This window comes from Anopheles merus, chromosome 3R (genome assembly GCF_017562075.2).
Source record: "Anopheles merus strain MAF chromosome 3R, AmerM5.1, whole genome shotgun sequence".
Lineage (NCBI taxonomy): Eukaryota > Metazoa > Arthropoda > Insecta > Diptera > Culicidae > Anopheles > Anopheles merus.
The window spans coordinates 30,190,034-30,209,058 of record NC_054084.1 but is presented as its reverse complement, the minus strand read 5'-3'; the positions used below and the strand labels follow the sequence as shown (position 1 = coordinate 30,209,058).

The window sequence follows — 19,025 nt, the reverse complement described above, 5'->3', positions numbered from 1 at the left end:
GCACATATTGTACATACTTTTTTGGAAGCTTTTTTAGTGATTGTATTCATTTTTGCTGAGGTCTTTGGATTGTCGTAAGACCGGATTTAGGCTGTCTTAAGAGGGTCTTAAATCGACACTCGACCGTCCGTAGACTGTCTTTAGATCGTCTTTAGATAGTCTGTAGACCGTCCTTAGACTGTCTTTAGATCATCTTTACTGTAAACCATCCTTAGACTGTCTTTAGATCGTCTTTAGGTCGTCTGTAGACCGTCCTTAGACTGTCTTTAGATCGTCTTTAGATAGTCTGTAAACCGCCCGCTGCGCAAAGCGACGGAAGGCGTTATGGCGTTCTGAGAATTTTATCATGCCTTCCTTTTCTCTCCAACGGCAAATTTGTCGAGCAGCTCGTCGAGCTGCCCGTCCCTGGCTCCGCCTCATTCCCCTCGCCTGAGCGCGCTGCCGAAGGTTTGGATGTGTTGGTGCGTCAGACGGCCAATCGCTGTCAGCCATCGTCCGTGCTCTTTCCCTCCCTAGCGCTATCTCATTCTCGCATATGGTCAATGCTCGCGAGCTGTTGTGGCGCCTAAAAATGCCGTTAACAAACATTGCGGCGATGAAGTTACATTTTCACAAATCAAACCAAAAAATCGCAATAAGTTCAATTGCTGCAATGTAAAAATGACTAAGGACCCGCTGCGCAAAGCGACGGAAGGCGTTATGGCGTTCTGAGAATTTTATCATGCCTTCCTTTTCTCTCCAACGGCAAATTTGTCGAGCAGCTCGTCGAGCTGCCCGTCCCTGGCTCCGCTTCATACCCCTCGCCTGAGCGCGCTGCCGAAGGTTTGGATGTGTTGGTGTGTCAGACGGCCAATCGCTGTCAGCCATCGTCCGTGCTCTTTCCCTCCCTAGCGCTATCTCATTCTCGCATATGGTCAATGCTCGCGAGCTGTTGTGGCGCCTAAAAATGCCGTTAACAAACATTGCGGCGATGAAGTTACATTTTCACAAATCAAACCAAAAAATCGCAATGAGTTCAAACACTGCAATATAAAAATGACTAAGGAATCGCTAGTTTACGCAGGAGGGTTTGCTGTGCAACGCGCAGAATCCTAATCCGCATTAACACGTTCAGTCCGGCGCTGATTTTCATGAGCTTACCGTTCCGCCGGCATCTAGAACGCAAGCTGATTGTGGAACCGGTATACTGGAAAGTTCACTGGCAGTCCCTGGAGCCTGCCATCGAACTTAACGTGTTAAGCATTAAGCATAACTTTGTTACACTAAGCTTTTGCTTTCGTATGGTTTAGATTACACAGATATGCTGAGCCGTCAGCGCATGGGTGTGTACGTGCGTGTGTGTGCCAAAACTGTCGCCAAATGTGTTTTCTTCCGGAATGTTATGATCGATCGAAGGAAGGTGTTCATGACAGTGGCGGAGTAGGGGGAATCGGGGGCGCCCTAGGCGGAAAGACGATTTGAGGCCCCTGTAAATGGTAGCTGATGACCGGGAGGAGGGGGTACTGGCATACAGCTGTTATGAGATTTAACATTATACTTAAATTGCCGGCGGGGGGGAGGGGGAGTGCAGAAGGTTCTCCAGCGACGGGGCCCCAACGACCATCTTTCCAGGGGCCCTTGTCGCTAATACTCTGTCCACTTGTAGACATACGGCATACTACAGACTAGCGATATTCGGCGACCGCCTAGTCCGTCTACCTTTAGATCCGCCGCTGGTTCATAACGGTGTTTTTTTGTTGTGGAGGTGCATCCTTCCCCCTGCCTGCAGCGTATGCATCGAGCAGGAGACAGTGTGGCAGTATGCAAGTTGCACGCTGGATAGGAGCGGGCCCGCGACACCGCCATCATTCCGCACATCTGCATGCCCGTCGTGGGTTCTAACCGCGTATGAACCGTCCGCCGTAGCAAGGGGTGACTATCCGGCTACGCGGTACTCAAGTCCTGAAAAGGCCGGCATGATCGCGTAGGCCATTACACCAATAATAATAATAATTATAATAATAATAAGAAGAAGAACTTAGCATAGCAGTCCACTCTCGGGGAAGGTTTTTGTTTTGACTTTGGTGCTGCCGGGTCTACCACTGTGGCGCGACAAATGCACGGAATGCACTTGACCAAAACATGAACAACCGATCTGAACCCATTCCAAGGCAATGCCGGTCAATCGGCGTCATGATACCGACTCTAAGCCAACAAGCCACCAGATTCTGGACGGACAGGTGCAGCACCATACGCGCACCGTAAAAAACAAATCCAGAATCCTCGTTTGTATGGATTCAATTCAAAATGTTGTTTCCACTTGCGTCCGCTAGCTGAATTAGAAATAAATGTGCAACATATCACACGCACGTTTACTTAGATCGTGTGTCTTTTTAATACCCCCAACAGCAGAGCCGATCGCAAAGATGGTGGTGCCAATGGTTGTGTTGTATCTCAGATAGCGAGATCGAAAATGCATGGACTTTGTAGCCTTAGCGGATGGAAATGTACGCATCAGAATCAAATAGTTTTGGGGTTTCCAAACGCACACAAACACGCGCGCGAAAACTCACACAGACACACACACACACACACACACACACACACACACACACACACACACACACACACAAACACAAACACACACACACACACACACACACACACACACACACACACACACACACACACACACACACACACACACACACATCCATGAACGCGTGCACGCCAGCACGCACACACACACGCACGCACACATGCACGTACGCGCGAACGCGAGCACGCACCCACGAAAGCGCGCTCGCGAGCACGCACCCCCGAAGCCGCGCACGCGAGCACGCACCCGCCACAAATCCCCCCCCCTCCCGCACGAGCGAGTACGGCTACCTTATCGGAAGAAAGGCTGGTTCAGCTATCATGTAGCGCATCCTCATCCCTAGCGCCGGGCGGGGTGGGGAATCGCGACATGATAGAGTGAACGGTCACTTTCCCCGCGCTGTGTACGTGTGTGTGTGTGTCGAGACCCAAAAACTGGAGACAGATTTCGGCAAATAAAAAAAAAAATTATTACCACTATACATCGTGCTACATGATGCTTAGAAGGTCGTTGAAGCATCAAACATGCTCAAATAAAAAAATATTAGATTAGTGTTAGACATTCTCCTACGCTTGTTTTAAATAGGCTTCTTCACCCTCAATTGGCAGGGGCATCGAATGGTCTCATCAGCAGCGGCACGAAATAAAATAATCCATCAATACACCGATAACACTTTAAATCCCAATCCAGCTTCTCCCGCATCGTCTCAAGGTCACACACTAATTAATAAATGCTAACACCCACCAATAACAATACACAACCGCAATGCACATAGAAGTATCAACGCATACACCACAACACCCAATCAGCTGGCGGCGGAAGGCACGGGCTGAAGCGCAAGTAAGGCAAGGCAGGGTGAGGGAGGGAGAGGAAGCGGACGAAAAAATGGGCGCCATTTTTTTTTTTAATTTTTGACCGTTTTTTTTTTGCTCCGCCGCCGCCCGAACTTGCCGCCCGAACTGCCCGAACTGCGCGAGCCAGCGCTGGAATCGCTGAAGTCCAGCGCGTCAGACGAGCCAAAATCTGCGCTGGCCAGCGCAGATTTTGGTGCATTTTCTGCGCTGGAAACTGCTCGAATTTGCGCAGCGGGCGTCCTTAGACTGTCTTTAGGTCGTCTTTAGATCGTCTGTAGATCGTCTTTAGATCGTCTTTAGATGGTCTGTAGACCGTTCTTAGACTATCTTTAGATTGTCTTTAGATCATCTTTAGATCGTCTTTAGGTCGCCTTTAGATCGTCTTAAGATCGTCTTTAGACCGTCTGTAGACCGTTTCTCTGCTATGCCTTTTCTCTTATTGAGATGATTAATGAAATTGCCATTGTCATGTTTGCGTTTCGTTCAGACTGCATACAGTGAGTGGATTGGGAGCAGCTCTAGCAATGATCAGTCGTAAAGATCCACTCAGGGAAGAGTAAGTATCGTTGGTGGTGTGCCCTTCATTTGCACTAGCTAAGTTGAGGACTCGTATCAATCGTACCCAGCCGTTTGTGCCCTCACTGGGCTGAAGAGATTGATCCTCACCAAGCACTTAGTATTGTTGTGGTAGTTGCTTAACCTTCATATATTATCCATTTTTTGTTATACTTGGGTTTTGTTGTTGTATTATTTAACATAATGAGTTTTGTGGTATAATTTGATGAGTAAATTTTTAAATCTCATATGTTTTTGGGTTATGTTAACCTTTGACCACACACAAACACACACCATCGATAGAATCGAATCGTATTACCAACACCGTAGGCGCAGTACTAGCTTACTACCCGAGATACTCATCTCGGCCCCGTCGGCCGAACGCGGTCTGGACGAGGATGGGATACCGTACCGCTACTATTCCAATGATACACTGGACAGGTACAGTTCCCTGATTCTCTTTCCGCAACATCAAGCAACCAAAAAGAGCTACAAATGTGCAAACGCGTGCACGCACACCACGACACAGCATCGAATAAGATTTGCCTTTATGTTTCTCGTCACCCGGATATTCACGCATACACAATCCACCATAATTCACAATTTACAGTATCCGTTTTACACACATTTCCCACAATGCTCCCCCAAAAATCAATTTGAGGCACGGAAGCACCTAGTTTGTCCATGCGGAATTATTTGTGCAATGTATTCACTAAGTGTGTGAGTGTGCAGAAGGATGGTAAATATTTCTATAACACTATAGTATGCAAACATTGGACTAACGGTGTAGTAGTAGTAGTAGCATGCAAAATACCTATAGATGGGAAATAACGATTTTCTAATCGCAATAACAACCATTAAAAGCATGACAAGTATAGAAATATTTAATCAAGATCCATTTCCAGTGTGTATCTTTGTCTATCAATGTGATATTTGCGTTTAAAAAGAACACAATTCTGATGTTAAATGTTTCCTACTCAACAGCAAAACCGACGGCAGCTCAACTGAAGCCGTCAAGCGTACGCTGGACGAGGTGAGCTCCGAAGAGGACTTCTCATCGCGCAAACATTCCGTGCTGTTCGAGCTGTTCCAGGCGGCCTGGTACGCGATCATGTCCCATACCGACTTCATATGCTACTTTGTAGTATTCCTGAACCAGGTGTGCATGTTTATTTGTAAAGCAAAATTTCGAAGAGTACAACATATTACATCATTTCCTCATTTTAGGTTAACTCAGCCAGCCTGCTGTCACTACCACTTCCTCTGCTGGTGACGCTCTGGGGCACGCTGACCTTCCCCCGGCCGGCACAAACCTTCTGGACGATGCTGATCGCCTACACGCAGATGGTCGTGCTGGTGAAGTGTATCGGGCAGTTTGAGATGTTCTGGTGGAACCAAACGCCGATCCCTTCGAACCAACCGTTCCATGTGGCGCGGCTGTTCGGTATCGAACGCAAGGATGGCTACGCAACGTACGATCTGATCCTGCTGCTGATGCTGTACTGCCATCGGTTCATTCTAAAGTCGCTAGGACTGTGGAAATCGGACCCAACGGAAGAGCCGGCCCTGTCCGAGGGGCTGTACCAGGTCGATCCGAACGACGAACGCGCCAAGGCTCTGATGGCGTTGGCAGAGGAAAATGAAAAGAAGTAAGATTAAGATTGAGTGTGCTTGAGATTATTTTTAAATTTAAAATATTTTCTATGAATTTTTCTACGATCAAGAAAACATCGCCGAGAGTATTTGAAAAACTTAAAAAAAGCACTCGAACAAGCAAAATATCGTCCACTGATGGATGTTAGAAACGATCGAAAAGGTTCCCTTTTTCGTGCCTTAATTTCGGCCACTTACAGTTGTATTTAACGTTTCTTTTCTTTTACGTTTAAAGTTCGAAGATCACGAAGGGAAACGGTGATAATATTTCTCAAAAGTCACACCTCCTTCATACGAAAACTTGTTTCAAACGAAAGTGCTCGAATGCTTATACCGCAGTTGCTCGAAAAAATGTCTCTCAGTGTAGCTCAGTTTTGTATCACTGAAGATCCATTCGGGTATTGATGTTTAAATGTTTTGAACTGCTAATGAAGTTCTAGTTAACTACTTGTTTACTTATTTTATTCTTTTTAATTTCTTTTGATGTATTTTCCCCTTTCGCAGGCGTGAAACGTTGGAAATACGTCCACCGGAAGAGCTGACTGGACTGTCGATGGTGAAGATCAACGAAAAGGCGGGCACGATCGTCGAGGAACCGATCGGAGAGGAATCAAACGTGCTCTGCGTATCGATACACCCGGAACCAGCCAAGAAATACTTCCCGCAGATAGCGAAGGAAGCATTCCTGCGCTACTCGGCCGCCCTGAAAGCGTTCTTCGTGCAGCTGCTCGATCGGCAGTCGCGAAAAACGACCGACGTGTACGGGTACATGTTTTTGTGCGATTTCATCAACTTCTTCGTCATTCTGTTCGGCTTTTCGTCCTTCGGGGTAGGTTGTGACCGTACGATTCGTTGTACTGCAAGATGATTAACCGCATTTGCTTCGCGTTTCCGCGCAGACACAAGACGGCGATGGGGGCGTACTGTCGTACTTTGAGGAAAACCGCGTGCCCGTCACCTTCCTGCTGATGCTGATCATACAGTTCTTCCTGATCGTGGTCGACCGGGCGCTGTATCTGCGCAAAAACATCCAGGGCAAAATCATCTTCCAGTTCATACTGATCATCGGGCTGCACGTGTGGATGTTTTTCGTGCTGCCCGCGACGACCGAGCGCAACTTTAATGCGACCACACCGCCCGTCCTGTACTACATGATCAAGTGTTTCTATCTGCTGTTTTCGGCGTACCAGATACGGTGCGGCTATCCGGCCCGCATTTTGGGCAACTTCCTGACGAAGGGCTTCACGATGGCTAACTTCTCCGGGTTCAAGCTGTTTATGACGGTGCCATTCCTGTTCGAGCTGCGCACGCTGATGGATTGGATCTGGACGGACACGTCGATGACGCTGTTCGATTGGCTCAAGATGGAGGACATCTTTTCGAACGTGTATCAGCTGAAGTGCATGCGGCAGCTGGAGGAAGATTTGCCGGCACCGCGCGGCCAGAAGAAGGGCGCAATGGTGAAGTATCTGATGGGGGGTGGTATGATGTTGGGCATTATCTTTCTCATCTGGTTCCCGCTGGCCCTGTTTGCGTTTAGCAATGCGGTCGGTCAGCCGAACATTCCGCACGACGTGTCGGTGGAGCTGCGCATCGGGACGTACGAGCCGGTGTACGCGATGAGTGCACAAAACAATAGCATTTATGGGTAAGAGTGTGTGATTATGGTTCAATGTTGACTGTATTTATTTAATGATTTTTTTTTTCGTTTTTACAGTCTCACACCAAACAATTGGTCCAACTTTACGGCACCCTTCATGGAGCGATCGGCCCAAACGTTCCTCTCCAACTACGAACCTGCCGACGTGGCGGCTGTACAGCTCGGCATAAGCTCTGCGTCGATCTGGAACATTTCCCCGCCCGATCGGAACCGGTTGCTGTACGATCTGATCAACAACGTGACGCTAACGTGCCGCTTCCGGTACACGATCAGCCGGATGACCAACTCGAAGGAAAACCCGGGCGTCATCTCCGAGGAGCGCACCTACCAGCTGTACGACGGGCCGGCCCGGCAGGCGCTCATCAATTCGCTCAGCCGAACGAAACCGGACGAAATGGCGGTGCTGATGAACATTATGCCCAAGTTTCTGCGCGTCCAAAACAGTGGCTCGATACGGCCCGTTCATCAGCTGGTTAAAACGGCTGACGGTAAGCGGTGGTGACAAGTAGCCTTTCAAGTAGATGGATTTTAATCGTATTTATCTTCGATTTTCGCGTTTTTTTTTTCAGGCGATGATGACGAAGAGAACTATCGCAACGTGCAGCTACGGCAGCTGTACATGGACGAAACGTCCAACACGAGCTGGTGGCAAGCGATGGAGGACTGTTCGGACACGCTGTACGAGAAGTACTTTTCCCGGCTGCCGTATGCCGACTGCACCAATTTTCTGGTGATTTACATGTTCAACGACAAGATATTCCCCAGCACCATCAGCTCGATTGCGGCGGGCGGGTAAGAAGCACTGGAGTTAGGTTGCTGTGTGTCGAAAAACAAGCTATATTAACCCTCTCTCTCTCTCTCTCTCTCCTCAGCATTATCGGCATCTACTCGACGATGATACTGGTGTTCTCGCGCATGCTGCGCACGAGCATCTTTTCCGGCGCGAGCTCCAAAATCATGTTCGAGGATCTGCCGTACGTCGACCGGGTGCTGCAGCTCTGTCTCGACATCTATCTCGTGCGCGAATCGTCCGAGTTTACGCTGGAGGAGGATCTGTTTGCCAAGCTGCTGTTCCTGTACCGGTCGCCCGAGACGATGATCAAGTGGACGCGGCCAAAGAATGAGGGCGGCGGCGACGACGAAACGGACACGATGACCGATCAGCCCGAAACGCACCCGAAGCAGGAGTAGGGAGGAGATGATATTTTGTTGTTTTTTTTGTGATACAAAGCGAACTTACTGCTACTGTTAGGGCGTGGCGTGTGCGACACGTGGTCCGTTGTGGAAGGTGTTTTGAAGTTGGACACTTTTATTGATCGTTGTTAAGTTATTGGGGCGAACAGTTGCATACAACTGCATACATAACAAGCAATAAACGGTAGAAGAGAGGTAGGCAGGAAACGTGCATTACGACAGTGGATTTAAAGTGGACGAGCAGACAGCAGACAATCGACAGCCGGCAGCGTGGTTTAGTTTAGTGTGGTAACAATTGTAAACGCAGCAAACAAAGTGGCACAGCTAATGTGTGTTACCTGTACATAGAAGACATCAAAACGGCGCCAAACATTACGAAACGAAACGTTTACATTTACAATTATGCTAGAATTTAATTCGCAATGCTAGTCGAACGCGGAGCCCGATTTCCCCTTGTTAATGTAGGGTCAGAGAGAGAGAGATAGGGGGAGAGAGAGAGAGAGAGAGAGAGAGAGAGAGAGAGAGAGAGAGAGAGAGAGAGAGAGAGAGAGATTCACATGTGCATTATTATCGTAATTTATATTCGCTTATCAACCCCACCCCTCTTCGGATTCGAAACGGTTTTTTGCATACATCAGAAACGATTATTACGGTCGCTGTGGGGCTTTGCCGTTGCTTCCAGAGACCACCTCCCCCCCCCCCCCCCTTCCCAGTCAACCACCCCTCTCGAATTTGTTATTTCACATCTCCTTTTTGCAGCAGCATTTCATCTCATTTTCTAGTGCGTAATTCAATCGAAATTTGTAACATTTAAAAATAAAGCGGAAAACCAATGCCGGAACTGGAACTTTTCCGGGTGAAGTTGAACGGTGGTGAATTTTTTGGAAATTTTGCATAAATGAGAAATAGTAATCGATCAGAGTATACTTCACACACACACACAGACAGAGAAGTTTTGCTTTATTTGCCACCCCAAATTGCAGTTGTTTTTTTTTGTTGTTGTTGCGCTAGTACACCATACAAACAAGTGTTTTTCCCACAAAAAATACACACACCGCCACCTACTTCCAAAGCCCCTTCGAATGTCCCTTTATCCCGCCTGCTTATCGGCCAAACCGCATGTGCCCATAGTCATCGAACTGGTCGCCCTCGCCGCCCCGCTTGCCGAACCGCATGTGGCCATAATCGTCGAACCGTTTCACCAACCCATCACCTCCCTGCTCATGATCCTCGTCCTCCTCCTCCTCCTCTTCGTCAACGTTCAGCAGTGTTGGCGTCCTGGCGCCGGTTAGAAAACCCTCCAAGCTAAACCGCATCTGGTCCTGCTCGTCCACAGCCGGATCGTCGGCAAACCGGTCCGCTGTGGCCGGGTTACGCGGCATCAGCTGTGGTCCTTGCACAGTCCGGCGGTACGCTTGATAGGCACCAATTACGCCAGGGTGCTTTCGATCGTGCGGCCGCATTTTCGATCTCGCTCGGTAAACGTTCGTATCCTTGAGCCGTTGGTGCTGCTGCTGAAGATGATTTATAGTGCCCTCGTCGGAGGTGGACGAACCGGGCTGCTGCTGTTGCTGGGAGTGTGGTGCCGCCAGTACCAACGATCCGATCGGTTGCGCTTCGGCAAAGTGCACGTAGTAGTAGGCCGCGTAAGTTGCCAGGGAAACGGCCAGCGCAAGCGTTACCCGTGCCATGGTAACGCGGTAACACACTCACTGCTCAATTGGGTTTGTTCACAGCGCACCGGCAAGCAGTCGCTCTCTGCAGTCCCGAGTGGTGCGGTAGTGCAGCTTTTATACCCGGTTTTGGAGGTAAGTTCCTTTTTCTGTTGGCGTGGTGGTGCGATGCAAGTCACGTTCACTAGCAAACATTATGCTAATTTTTTTTTCTCTTACTATTCTTTTTTATTTTAGCGATGGATGAAAATCTTGCATTGACTTCCCGAGATACGGCGGCGGCTAGAAGATGGTTGTTTTTCCCTTTTCCGTGCTACACCGATGGCGGTGCATGGGAGTAATCTAATTATCCTTGTCGGGCGCTGGTCGGGAATAATTGCTCAACGCGCGCTCGAACCTGTCAAATGAGGATTTTCACCGCAAATTTAATCGGAACTTGGGAGAAAGAATCCCGGGACGGGATACGGCAGGAGCAGCAGCTCTATCTACGTAAGTAAACATGTTATTGTTTTTTTTAAAGGTTTAAACAAACATTTTATTGCTTAAAGTGAGGAACACAAGAACACAGTTTATGTTTTAAAAAATCCATCCCTTTCCATCACTTTTGTAAGGCACGTGGCTTTAAGCTCCAGTACAGTAATGGTTCACGCAACAGTTTTTTGGGGTGGAAATGACTTAAACACTATTTTTAACCACATAAAACGAACACACAAGCAGATACATTTCTGAGGCGATTTCACTACACATCGGTACAATTGCGTTCGCGCGCTGTTCCCGCCGGCTGCTGCTTGGCGGTGTTGAAGAACAGCCCCTCCCGGTAGGTGAGAAACACCGACGAGCACAGGATGTCGGACGATTGGCCCGAGCCGGAATCGTCCGCAGCCCGCAGCACCACCCGCCGGGGACTCCGGCCATGCTGTTTCCTTGCCCTGCCGACCGAACCGCCGTACACTTTCCGCTTATCGATCTGGCCACCGTCCACCGTACCAGCGACGATCTGCAGCCGGCCCGACTCCGCGTCTCGTTCCCTCGCCGTGCCAGCAATCGCGTACCCTGCTCCGCCCGGCCTTGAGCGCTGATACTTCTCCGACCAATCCTGCTGGTGCCGTTTGAGCGAGGCACTCGTCCCGAACGCAGGATGGAACGCAGTTTGCGGTCTACCCTCGCTCGCCACCACCACATCGGACGGGAACATGGCACTCATCCGCTTGGGGAACAGCTTCGGCTTCAGCCTGTTGTAGCCCTGGTAGACGGTGAGGAAGCGGTCCAGCTTGCAAGTGAACTTTTCCGACGGTTCGAGCGAATGGCGCAGCTGTTTGGTTTTCTCCTTCGCTAGCAGCAGGACGCGGGTCGGTTGTATCATGCTGAGGTTGATGCTACTGGTCCACTGTAACTTGTCCTGTGTCGGGTTCTCCGAATGCGTTCCCGTTTGCAACTGTCGGTTGGTGGTGCAATGCCGGGGTAATTTATAAGTGCGTCGTGGCCCTACTGTAGTACCACCTGTTGCCATGCTGGCAGCTAATTGGAGGTATGTCCGCTGTTGAGTAAGAGGTGTTAGCATGGTAACGACTGTTGAATAATATAAGACAAGCCATTGCACCAGGAGGCACCAGGAGCGGCAAAGGAATCGTTCTGTAGCGTGCCGTTTGATCGAGCTCGGGCCGCGACTTTACGTCATGTCTGGGCGGGCCGCGTTAAGTAATCCTATTACGTGGATAGGGGTTTTTGGGTGGGCGGCCGCTTCCTGTAGGGAGGGGCGACGGAGAAGAAGCAGAACCGCCTAATTAGTCGCACTCAGCGGGTCGGCTCGAATGTGTCGAAGAAATGGTGACAATTTGCGCCTAAGTATATACATACAATCGATGGTCATGGTTTGGGCGCGTGAGGTAACACCGCCTGATCTCCAATGCCACTCTAGGCTAGTGAACTCTTTGTGTAAGAGCCTGGGTTTGTGTGGGGAGAGGGCACTATTCCTGGAACTTTAAAGGGTTCCTGCGGGTTAAGGGATGTTAAAGTAGGGGGTTCACTATAAACTGGAAAGGAAAAATTGGGTTTGTTTTATGACGTACGAAAGCGATCGAACCAGGAGCGAAAGATTAACCCAACAAAGACTTCACGTGATCAGTCACATGTTGTTAATCTCGTTTTCTTTCTGTTTTGCTCAAAAAAAAAAAATCCCCAAAAACCCGAGGCTAAAAATGAAACAATACTTAGACATGTGTTGGTTCTATTTTTCCTTTTTTTGTTTATTTTTTGGGGGGGCAATTGGACAAACTGGACAAACTGCCAGTTGACCGTTTAGCTTAGAAGAATGTTGCAGAGGACAATATCCATTTTCCATTATAGCTTATACACACTCTTCAAGCACGATTTATTAATCGACTGAAACGCTGTTGTCGGGAGGAGGTTTACAATTGTTTGTATTTTTTTTTAGCTTCAAAATTGTGTTCTAACTTATGTTGCTTGGTTTCATTTTGTTTCGTTTTCAGCTTTTTGTTTTTTTGTTTTGTTTTGTTTTGGTGTACTGTTTACAGTCTAGCCTCACTTGTTTCTAGTGTCGATTTGTTCGTGTTTTATTCCTCTTGCTTTTTTCCTCTTCTTCGATTAAACTTTCAATAAAATCAATAAAAGGGACATACAATTCAACTCGTTTTTAGCAAAAAAGTTCATCTTCCGTTTTCATTCATTCATAGATACGCTTTGGGGGCGATTTTTTCTTCTTTTGTTTTTTACTTTTCGTTTCTTTACTTTTGATATTTGAGTTCGAGTGAAATGTTAAATTTGTTTTATTTTATTTACCTTTTTTATATTTATTAACGCTATAAGCTTTCCTTTCTTGCTTCCGCATTTTACGGTGTATGATAAATCCGTTTTCTTTATTTATTTCTCTCGCTCTCTCTCTTTGTGGTTTCTTGCCGCAGATAAATTGTTTGATTTTTTTCTTCTCTTCTTTAGTTGAACACTGTGTTTTCTTTATTTTATATTTAGCTATTCTGGTTTGCCTGTTTGTTTAGAAGTCTCTTTAGAAGAGCAATTAAATAGAGCTTTAAAGCGTTGCTTAATCTGGGGTTTCGGTAGCATTGACATAACAGTAAACTGGTGCCCCTTACCTTCGACGAGCAGAGCAGATTATTGTTGGCTATGCTTGGCAAAATGTAAAGTTTAAAGCACGATCACACCGTATACGAGATCGCGGTAACAGACAACATGGAAAGAACCATAAAACTTATTTAACTGTTTCAGACTGAATGAAGAGAATCAACCATCGACACAACAGATCACATCGTTTTAACCACTGTTGGCAAAATCGCAACAAAAAACACCAATCGGCATTCTTTTTTTTTACTACCAATAGTGTGTGCTGCTTCTTCCTCGCTAGCAATTGATTTTAGATTTATGTTCGTCTTTTTTCTACTTTTATCTCTTCTCCCTCTTATCTTGTTTGCCTAGTGCATTGTATTGTCTCATTTTACTTTTGTTCATAAATTTACCTATGGTAATAAGTTTGATTTTTAGTTTTTAGTAATAATTTATCTCTCTTCGTTTAGCTAACTTTGTTTTTTTTTTCCTTTACGTTTCTCTTGATTGGTTTTTTTTTTCATTCTTTCCTTTTATATCATGAATATAAGTGTGGTTGCAAGGTAGGTTAGGCTTTTCTAGTTGGCCTTAGTTTTACTCTTTTACTCATGCGATACTAAGTAATAAACAACTATCATTTTTTTATTGTCACATTTAAAGCTACTTTTCTTGGAGTTTCAGTATGTTTTTCCCTCTTCCTTTTCCTTTCATTTATTGACGTTGTTTTGTGGTTGTATGTTGCGAAATGTTGTTGTTCTTTTGTTGTTGTTGTCTTTCATATATGTTTGTATATGTGGTTGGCGTGTTGCTTACGTTTTTTTTGTTTTCTTCCTCTATATTTTATTTCGTTTTACGTATTCCATCCTACTCGCACAGCAAATATGTTTTTGTTTTCAATTTGGTATTTGTTTTGTGTCGTTGTAGAAAAAATTGATCTAATTCGCTCTATCATATTGTCGACGTACTATGCTAAGAAGAAAATGTTTCTATTACAACACGCTTTTTATTGTAGTAGAATCGGTCACGAATTGTTAGGAAATAACACGGTGTTTGGGGTTTGTTTGTTTTTTATATTAACGCTTTAGAATTTTGCACATATTTTTACCATTTTGCAGCGGAGAATTTCTTTCTTTTAAGAGGAATACGGTTTTTTCTTTCCTTTATTTGAGCAAGCACCACCAAAGCAAGCACCACTACGCTGTAAAAGTAACAAAATAACAAGTAAAATAATAAGAAAACAATATTAAATTTAAGGTTACAAAAGTAAATAAGAGTAACAAAATAAAGAAAACGAATGATATGTTTAGTTGTAAAAAAATGAAATTCATTTCGATACTATTTGCGTTACAGTTTGTAAACCAACTTAAGACAAAAACAATGTACACATAATGTTATTGCGGTATTTCTCTTCTCTCTATCTCTTTTGCACAGTACGATTGCCCCTTGCCAACACACAAAGGTACACCCTAAGCTGATTACACGAAATTGATGAAGAAGCGGTCAGGTGTTGGTCTCATGCATCAAAACCACTTGTACCTAAGCAGTCGTTTTCGGTACTTAATTGCTGTAAGTACGAGTAAATCTGTTTTTGATCTAAAGAAAAAGAAAAAAAACCCTCCCTAAGTCACGTGGCCACTGTTGCTTGTGTTGCGTTGGTTTAATGATATAAACAGCGTAAAACACCTTTCTCTAAATGTTCGGTCCCATATCCCGATTTGGCTGAGCGGCAAACGCTTTTGCGATGTTTATGAAAGTAAGCAAAGCCCATTGTTTTTGTTTACTCAAAAAATGCTATGACACTGTCCTGGTGTACTCGATATCGTTTGCTTCGAGCCGTTTAGCACGAATTGTAAATACAGTTATAACGGTTTACAGCTTTTTATCCTTATTTTGTGGCTCATTCCGATACGTTTAAAATGGGACATTTCGAGCTGTAGGGATTTGAAATGGGTCTTATAGCGAAAGAAAGCTATTACGATTGGCTAAACCCTACTACTGAGAACGCAATGTTTTCTCGTATTTGGGAGGCTCTTGTAGATTTTTGCTTTTTCACATCAAAAAACGAGCGATACATCAGTAGCTAAGCTTTACTTTAGTTTGCTAGTTATACCATCTGTTTGTTTGTTTTTTTTTTTTCAACTCCCTTTCACTAGGCATTTGATACCCATTTGGTACCTAGTTGACTGAACACTCGGTTTTTGATTTGTTTCTCTGCTTTACTTTATTGTCATGGCATTCCGGTACGCTCAATGTCGTGAGCCTCTTTCCTTCGAATCGATGTACGCTCTGTTCTCGTGTCGCTTACGTCGTCGTCAATATATAAAAACGTGTTTCTGTGTTAGTGTGTGCGCGTGTTAAACTTGTGTGGAAAGATCAAACTGCTCTCTCTTTCTACCTCCGCTCCGAACCTGTGCGCAAAAAGGGAGAAGTAGTTTGCAAGAGTAGTAGTAGGTAGTAGTACTTTGGGCAAGCAACAATAGAACCAGGAAACAACGGGGCTAGTCAAAAATGTGGCTTAACACGAGCGTTGAGTAAAAGAGAAGGAAGGTTCACTTTTTTGTTGATGTTGTGTTTGTTTTTGTACGATACAGTTTTTCGAGATAATTTCGAGTCGAGTGCGAATGCGTTTTGGTCGATCTCTCTCTCTCTCTCTTTCTCTCTTGTCTACGCTTGGGAGATTAATAGTGCGTCAGTACGCTTAACGTGAAAGTTTGGGGCGGGCAATAAAAACAGTACAATTTTAAACTTCATCTATTACTGATATAACCAGCTTTGTACTAGTGGAAAATTGATATACTTTTAGTTGTACTGATCGCTACAACTGATACGCAACGTGTGGCTGAGTGTACGTGTGTGTGTTAATGTCAATATCAGGTAGATAGGGTGTAATCGTGAGGGATCTGCTAGTTAGTAGTTAGTAAGAGTAGTAGTAAGAGTGTGATAACAGTGTACGTATTCGATACTAAAAGGAGAGTCTTCAATTGACTTGGTGAAGGAAACGCGTAAAATAAATTAATCATCCCTACTCGATTGCCGCTTACAAAAACAGATTACATACTAGACAGTAGGGTGACAGCTTTACTTAAGTCTCCACGCTGTACTAATAAGTGACTAATCATAATGCTCCATAAAGTCGATTTTGTTCTGCGGATTGTATACCTTTAGGCAGAGGTTGTATACAGCCGCCTAAATGCATGCAATCTGCATTACAAATCGCACTTTTGAGCCTCGTGTCGTGTTGCTGGTGGCCAATACTCGCTCACCCACTATCGTGAACTGTCACACTGACGTTTGTTGGAAGATATGTCGATTTATAAAATCTTGCACACCCGGCTTGGCCGGCATTAACTCTAGCGCACCGGGTAAGAGTCCGCACGCTCTCCCTCGATCGGTATGTACACTAACATGCGTTATATAGGATCTAGGCTAGGCAAATGCAAACTGTACCCCTCCCCGAACATTTCTGTTGCCCAAGGAAGCAGGGAAAGAAACGGAACTGGCACTCTTACCCCACATTTTTCTTCATTCCAACACTGCTCCATAAGAGGGGGCTAAGTTGTCTAGTTTGCAAGCAAGGTTCGATTATGTGTTACTGTCTACGGTATAGATTATTGTTCCTCCGTTCCTGGGGTGCGTTCGTTTTGCTTGGTTTTCCTTTTTTTAAAAATACTTCTCCTGCCGACCGTAGCCCGCGACTGGCCAGTCTGGTTTTGTTTTGTTTTTGATTCTGTATGTATATAAGTATGTATAATAGATCTGTATATATATCTATATTTATAAGTCTGCCGGACTGTGCAGGCCGGCACAGTCCTCAATTTTGTTAAACGGTTTACTATAATTGTTCATTTTATACTCTGTTTTTCGCTCTACTTTATAAATTATTGTCTCTCTCTCTGTTTGCTACCATCTAAGGACGCGCGGGCTTGCCGCACGCGGGAACACCGTGGCCACAATTGACCTTCTTTTTTTTTTTGTTGAAGCCTTAGGACCTCCACTTTCGTATTTTTGTTTTTTTTTGCTGTTTTACATTTCGTTTCAACTGGACGAGTTTTACTATTTAAATCGTTTTTTGCTTAGATTTTCTAGCTCCTTCTACGTAAGAACCACCTGGAGGGTAGGTAAACCCACCAGCGTGGTAGTGCCACCAACACAAACAAGCGACGAAACTCTATTAGGAACAATTGCTCGATTTTGCGTTGAATTCTCCTTCATCTCTCCAATTCGAATACTACCGCGGAGAGTTTGGGCGCATTGAGGGAAAGCACAAACACAAAGACATTCTACGCACAGTCTAGTTAAATGCTCTACCAAAGGACCGCGTCCGACGAGGGCTAAGCGGCTGAGCTAAAAATGGGGGTTCCTTTCCACAGCGATCCTCCACTGGTGGACTCTCTGACGTTTGTCTAATACTTGTCCAACGAGCGGTACTTCACACTTCGTGACGTATCTGCGGCTCTGGGAGGTCAGTTCTGCAGTCGCTAAACTAACACCTTGAAGCCAAGCAAGAGGATGACGCCGGGGACTTCCCTTATAGACTTCAGGAGTTTAGAAGCGCTCGCGATCTCCAACAAGCCGTGCCGCAGACGGGAAAGGAAGCGGTCCCTTAAATACTATACTAAATACTCTACGTGGGTACCCATGTCTCATCGATTGATCGTTAGCGTTCGCACGTAGCGCGGGTCCATCTCCTCCAGGTCGCGGCCCTTCGTTTCCGGCACGACCATGATGACGAAGAACAGCCCCACGCAGGATATGCATGCGTACAGCCAGAACGTACCGTGCAGCCCGAGAAAGCTCTGCATAGGAGGACATAATAGCGAGGTTAGGAATTGAATTTAAGAATGTAGAAGAAGAGCCAGCTTACCTGGAAGTCTACGAACGTCTTCACGCTGAGAAAGGCGCAGAAGTAGCTGAAGCTGGTGGCGATCGAGCTGCCCACTGCGCGGTACTCGAGCGGGAAGAGCTCTCCAACCAGTAGCCAGGAGATAGGCGATATCCCTAGGGCAAAGGCCACGGTAAACACGAGCACGCACAGCAGCGGTATCCAGTCATTCTGGCCTGCCGCCATGCTAACGTCGGATAGGACGCCTCCTTCGGCCACAAGCATCTTGCTCGTTTCGCCATAGTACACGCACGAGCCGAACCCGGCTAGCGCTAGTGACATGAAGATACTGCTGACGATTAGCAGCGGGATACGACCGACCGTATCGATCAGCAAACCGGAAAGCATCGAGGCTAGCAGCTGCACAAAGCCTACTGCAATGGCCGCACCGTGTGGGTTCATCCCCGCGAACGTTTTGCGGAAGATGGTGACGGCGTAGAAGTTGAACGAACTGGCACCTAGTGGGGCAGGATCGAAAAAGAAAGTGTTAATGAGATCAAATAGGATCTATTTGGGAGATCACTTATCAAGACCTACCGGTGAAACGCTGGAAGATCATCAATCCGCACGTGATGAGGATTGGTTTGACTAGACGCGCGTTGCGCAGGACTGACTTGACGTTAGCGACGATCACCGAAAACGAGATCATCTCGATGTAATGGCGAAGTCCGGGACGTCGATCACCTCCCAGTGGTAGGCCGTTGGCGCCATCTACCGGCACCGTACCGTTCGCCGTCGCTGGTGCTGAAGAGCTGAGTCGATTCAGCAGATTCATGCGCGTCGTCCGTACGTTCGAGCGGATCGTGTCCAGCTCGAGCTCCACGTTTTTGTGCGGTCCTCGCAACCATTGTAGTGAGCTGGAAAAGTGAATAAGTACCTTAGTACCCTAGTGGACAGT

The 19,025-nt window shown here is 46.3% G+C and overlaps 3 protein-coding genes across 6 annotated transcripts in view; 1 reads left to right on the top strand and 2 right to left on the bottom strand.

Moving 5' to 3' along the window:
* Positions 1 to 9,361, top strand: part of LOC121598079 (piezo-type mechanosensitive ion channel component) — a 42,161-nt gene extending 32,800 nt beyond the window's left edge. The window contains exons 24-34 of one of the 3 annotated variants that reach the window (XM_041924620.1): positions 3,920 to 3,988; positions 4,291 to 4,428; positions 4,972 to 5,146; positions 5,215 to 5,636; positions 5,712 to 5,803; positions 5,876 to 6,038; positions 6,145 to 6,469; positions 6,540 to 7,288; positions 7,358 to 7,788; positions 7,870 to 8,092; positions 8,173 to 9,361. In XM_041924620.1, the coding sequence (XP_041780554.1) occupies positions 3,920 to 3,988; positions 4,291 to 4,428; positions 4,972 to 5,146; positions 5,215 to 5,636; positions 5,712 to 5,803; positions 5,876 to 6,038; positions 6,145 to 6,469; positions 6,540 to 7,288; positions 7,358 to 7,788; positions 7,870 to 8,092; positions 8,173 to 8,491 (3,106 nt within the window). In that variant the 3' untranslated portion in view covers positions 8,492 to 9,361. The remainder of the gene's footprint in view (positions 1 to 3,919; positions 3,989 to 4,290; positions 4,429 to 4,971; positions 5,147 to 5,214; positions 5,637 to 5,711; positions 5,804 to 5,875; positions 6,039 to 6,144; positions 6,470 to 6,539; positions 7,289 to 7,357; positions 7,789 to 7,869; positions 8,093 to 8,172) is intronic. The other 2 variants (XM_041924622.1, XM_041924621.1) reach the window with 2 other exon arrangements.
* Positions 9,362 to 9,429: 68 nt separating this feature from the next.
* On the bottom strand, positions 9,430 to 10,270 carry LOC121595558. The gene has a single exon (XM_041919604.1). The coding sequence runs from the start codon at positions 10,183 to 10,185 to the stop codon at positions 9,598 to 9,600; it is 588 nt and encodes a 195-aa protein (XP_041775538.1). The 5' UTR covers positions 10,186 to 10,270; the 3' UTR covers positions 9,430 to 9,597.
* Positions 10,271 to 12,671: 2,401 nt separating this feature from the next.
* LOC121595555 overlaps positions 12,672 to 19,025 on the bottom strand; it is a 108,413-nt gene continuing 102,059 nt past the window's right edge. For both annotated transcript variants that reach the window (XM_041919601.1, XM_041919602.1), the window contains 3 exons: positions 18,665 to 18,984; positions 18,110 to 18,585; positions 12,672 to 18,041 (listed from right to left, as the gene is read on the bottom strand). In XM_041919601.1, coding sequence (XP_041775535.1) covers positions 17,889 to 18,041; positions 18,110 to 18,585; positions 18,665 to 18,984 — 949 coding nt within the window. In that variant the 3' untranslated portion in view covers positions 12,672 to 17,888. The remainder of the gene's footprint in view (positions 18,042 to 18,109; positions 18,586 to 18,664; positions 18,985 to 19,025) is intronic.